This window comes from Gadus morhua, chromosome 11 (assembly GCF_902167405.1).
Source record: "Gadus morhua chromosome 11, gadMor3.0, whole genome shotgun sequence".
Taxonomy (NCBI): Eukaryota; Metazoa; Chordata; class Actinopteri; order Gadiformes; family Gadidae; genus Gadus; species Gadus morhua.
Window position 1 is genome coordinate 2,213,927 of NC_044058.1, and position 4,263 is coordinate 2,218,189.

The window sequence follows — 4,263 nt, forward strand, 5'->3', positions numbered from 1 at the left end:
TCGTTTGAGATTCATAATATCAGCTCACACAGCTTTTGGCCGTGATAATATATATAATATGATACAGATATCTGTTTAGGCTATATGATATTATTTAGATAGTGCTCCAGGACTCCCGTGTGTTCTAGAATATTTACAGAACACGGCTAAAGGCTGTGTGCGCCTCGCCATTGCGATACATCTACTGTAAACACACTGTAAAAAATATCTACTTAGTTCTACTTAAAATTATAAGTTTCCCAGCTGCCTTAAAATTTCAAGTAAAAACAACTCATTATTTTGAGTCTAGTTAAGCTTTGAATTACCTTCTGTGAGTCAACATGACTGAACAGTTATTGTTGTTTCAACTTTGCTATGCAAGTTCAAAATAAAGTGAACTAACTTATGTGTATTCTGTTTACTTAACCCCATTAGTGGCTTCAACTTGTAATTTAAATTTAAGAATGTGTTTTATTCATCAATATGCATTCCGTTCACTTATCCTCTTTAGTGGGTTCAACCTTGTAATTTCAATTAAGTAATTTCTTTGAATCAGCTTATCAAGTTAAGATTATCTAAAATAATGTCTTGTTTTCACTTAACAATTAGCTACAAAAACACAAATTTGAGTACAAAAACTTTTTTTTTTATTAAAACCAATGTTAAGCCAATAAAAGCTACACAAGCTTGTGAATGTACAGTACAACAGTAGTTTCCCACTCTGGGCATTTGCGTGCATGAACGTACACTACAACAGTAGTTTCCCACTCTGGGTGTTGGCGTGCATGAACGTACACTACAACAGTAGTTTCCCACTCTGGGTGTTGGCGTGCATGAACGTACACTATAACAGTAGTTTACCACTCTGGGCATTTGCGTGCATGAACGTACACTGCAACAGTAGTTTCCCACTCTGGGCATTTGCGTGCATGAACGTACACTACAACAGTAGTTTCCCACTCTGGGCATTTGCGTGCATGAACATACACTACAACAGTAGTTTCCCACTCTGGGTGTTGGCGTGCATGAACGTACACTACAACAGTAGTTTCCCACTCTGGGCATTTGCGTGCATGAACGTACACTACAACAGTAGTTTCCCACTCTGGGTGTTGGCGTGCATGAACGTACACTACAACTGGAGTTTCCCACTCTGGGTGTTGGCGTGCATGAACGTACACTACAACAGTGAAACAACAAAAACACAAAATCACGTCATTTTTTTTGCATTACCATTCCATTCCCGAGTGGGGCATGCTTTACAGTTTATACCTCAGGAGCTTGTTTCGGACACTGTGGACTCTGGCAGAGGCCTCATCTGGTTTGATCTTCATCACTACCCTCTGCAGGAACTCGAAGGAATACTTCATGGCTCGTGGATACTCAAGGTTAACGCAGTAGATGATCCCCAGAAGCATGGTGAAGCTGGATGGCACATCCTTGAAGTTGTGTAGCACAATGTTTTCTTCAACCACAACTGCCACATCGAAGACCTCTGGAAAGGCATCCTGGTTGTCACCTTCATAGCCTATCAGTAGGCCAAGTTGCATCCCCTTCATGGCTGCAGCCAGACTCACCATGGGCCTTGAAAAACAGAAAAAAATTGTGGTAATGTTTGGGTCTAGAAGTACATGCGCTGAAAAGCTACTTAAGTCTGTCATCATAAACCTTGACATGCTTTCGGGCTAATAAGAGTCTCCTTGGGATTTCCGTTGTGAGTGTGCAAGTGCATTCTATGTGCAATGCTGAGAGGTTACTGCTATCTTCTAATCACAACTATTCTACCCGTCCCTCCTCCTCCCCATCACTACCATTCTGCCCCCCACTCTTCCCCACATCACCACTATTCGGCTGCCACAGGACTTTATCACCCCCCATGAGTGGATCTAATACAATCTGTGTTAAAGATTGTGTTTATGTGTGCTATTATGCATGACAGAAAAAGATCTTACATCTCACATCCTAATGATGTCGAATGGGTCTTCGGATAGGTAGTGTGGCAGACCCATTAGAGCAGCAGTCCTTCTCCTTTCGTTTGTGTTCTACAAGACAAATGTAAGCAGTGATGAGAATTTATTGCAAACATAACACCTGGTGCCCAATTTTAGAATTCTCAGCTTGTCTACTCACATCTTTCTTCACACAGTCTAAAATGGCTTTCAGTGCAGGCTTCTTCCCCGACTTGGTCACAGCTTCGTACACTTCAAGCAGTCTTGGTACCAGGTCATCAAGTCCGTTGAGGAATGACTCAAGAAGGTCTGTGCTTACGATTCTTTTGAACTCCGCCCGAACCTGAGGAGACAAAAAAAAGACAAAAAGGTTAAGAGCTTCGAGAACAGATATACAAAGCATAGAATCACCATTTGGTAAACTAAGGTTGTATTGTCAAAGGCTTTCATCCACTCAGTTATACTAACTGCAAGACTCAATGCAAAAATGTAATCCAGCTCTTCCTGGAGGGAAGCTCACACATTGATTTCCGGTCAAACATATTTGGATTAAGTGACTAATCACAGGCTGAGTTGTTTATTGTGATACCTGTCTCTCACAGAACATGGCCGGCCATCTGGTCATGACATCCCCGATGAGAGGTTGATCCCCTACGATCTCCTTTCTGCGCTTGGAGAATGTGACAGACATCAGCTCCTCTATCTGTTGATGATCCAGGTCCTTTTTCAGCTTTTCCACCTGGATTGGATTGCACAAGCACAAGGACACATACTTAGACAAAATAGTAGGCTTCACAAACACAAAACCAAAGTGTAGGTATGATGTGTATGCGTGTATATGATGTACCTCAATCATCCTCCGCTTCCCTTCCATGTCTTCAGCACTCAGTCCTTCAGGGGGATCTGGACAGTAGTGGACCTCGCCCTTCTTTGACTTCTTCACACGTGATCCCTTGGCATCTTCTCCTATTCTTTTGTTGACTCTCACCTCTGGGCGTCCAGCTGCACTTAACTTCTGCCGATAGTTTCCGAGCTTAAACTTCAGGCTGTGGAACCAGCCGTACCAACCCTTTCCAGAACCTGGGTCTTTGAGACTGGGATGCTTCTGCACAAGCGCGTTTGCAACATTCTCGTAGTGTTGCCTCTCAGGATAAGGACTAATCTTTGACATGCTGTCTGCAAGTGTGTCCAGGATATCGGTTTTCATACCTTTAGGAATCACCATCACAGATCCATCTTTTGCATATCTTCTATTTGCTTCTTGCAGCGTGAGTTCAACGTCATGTGAGAACTGTGGAATCGGGAAAGGCTCAGGCCATTGCTGGGAGTCAGATTCCCCACTACTGAGAGATGGAAGGCTGGCTGTATCCAATGTGGAAACTGAGAGAGCTGCATCAGCTGTGAACAACACTTTCAATGTTGCTCGTTCCTCAGGAAGGTCTCGGATGTCGGTCAGGTTGGTCAGCTGATCCTTGAATGCAGGGTCCTCAAATGTAAAATAAATCCACCTCTCAGGTAAAGGTTTGCACGCAACACGGCCGCACACACGCTATCGCGCTGAAGCGTTTCTATCGCGCTTCCACACCATGTTGGACTTTGACAGTGACGCTTTGTTCATCGGCAAACTGAAGACCATCTCCACGGAAACCGAAATCAAGGAACTTCTCGACGCCTATGATCCTGATGCAACCCCTGATAGAAATGTCGAACTCCTTGGCAAGTCAGCCACTATCAAGCTGCCCACTCTCAAGGCTGCTGCCGAACTCCTCTGCAGTCTACATGAAGATTACCCTCTACCCGCAAAGGAGATATCTGCTTCGAAGGCAAAGAACAAGGAACTTATTGCCGCCGATATCGTCAGATTCATCCGCAGATGTCGGGAGTCGAAATGCTTGAAATGCAGTTCCGACTACATCCCCTTCTCCTCCACCAACGCCGGGAGCGCAGTTACCTGCCATTTCTGCCACAACCCGAGTCACCTAGGGTGCTACTCAGACTCAGTACTAGACCTTGAAGCCGGGGTAGTCTACCTCTATCCCTGCTGTCTAGGATCTCAGATTGCTCCCGAGCATGTAGCACCACCTCCAGTTCTGATAGCCGCCACCATCGCGGCTGAACACGCGGCTGAAAGCGAACACGCCCACCACCAGCCTGTCATCACCGAACATCCTAACACCGAAGCTGTTAGGAACCCCACGGTAAATGGAAATGATCGCACAGGGAAAACAGACTCCAAGAAGAAGAAGCCCTGCTACGACCACTCCAAAGCCGTATGCCCCTTACTCCTCGAAGGGAACTGCTCTCATGGTATATCTGGAAAGAACTGCACCTCCTA

General features: G+C 44.9%; 1 protein-coding gene across 1 annotated transcript; it reads right to left on the minus strand.

Annotated features, from left to right (window-relative positions):
* Positions 1-620: 620 nt before the first annotated feature.
* Positions 621-3,942, minus strand: LOC115554709 (uncharacterized). The gene is made up of 5 exons (XM_030371526.1): positions 2,776-3,942; positions 2,518-2,667; positions 2,110-2,271; positions 1,932-2,021; positions 621-1,563 (listed from the first exon to the last, which is right to left on the minus strand). The coding sequence occupies exons 1-4, from the start codon at positions 3,151-3,153 to the stop codon at positions 1,935-1,937; spliced, it is 777 nt and encodes a 258-aa protein (XP_030227386.1). The 5' UTR covers positions 3,154-3,942; the 3' UTR covers positions 621-1,563; positions 1,932-1,934.
* Positions 3,943-4,263: the final 321 nt, after the last annotated feature.

What these genes read in the sequence shown, in the direction of transcription:
- LOC115554709 (XM_030371526.1), bottom strand. Translation starts at nt 3,153, where the DNA reads ATGGTGATTCCTAAAGGTATGAAAACCGATATCCTGGACACACTTGCA. An exon ending in GGAAGCGGAGGATGATTGAG is followed by an intron (nt 2,668 to 2,775) that starts GTACATCATATA and finishes AATCCAATCCAG; the next exon opens with GTGGAAAAGCTGAAAAAGGA. An exon ending in CCATGTTCTGTGAGAGACAG is followed by an intron (nt 2,272 to 2,517) that starts GTATCACAATAA and finishes TTGTCTCCTCAG; the next exon opens with GTTCGGGCGGAGTTCAAAAG.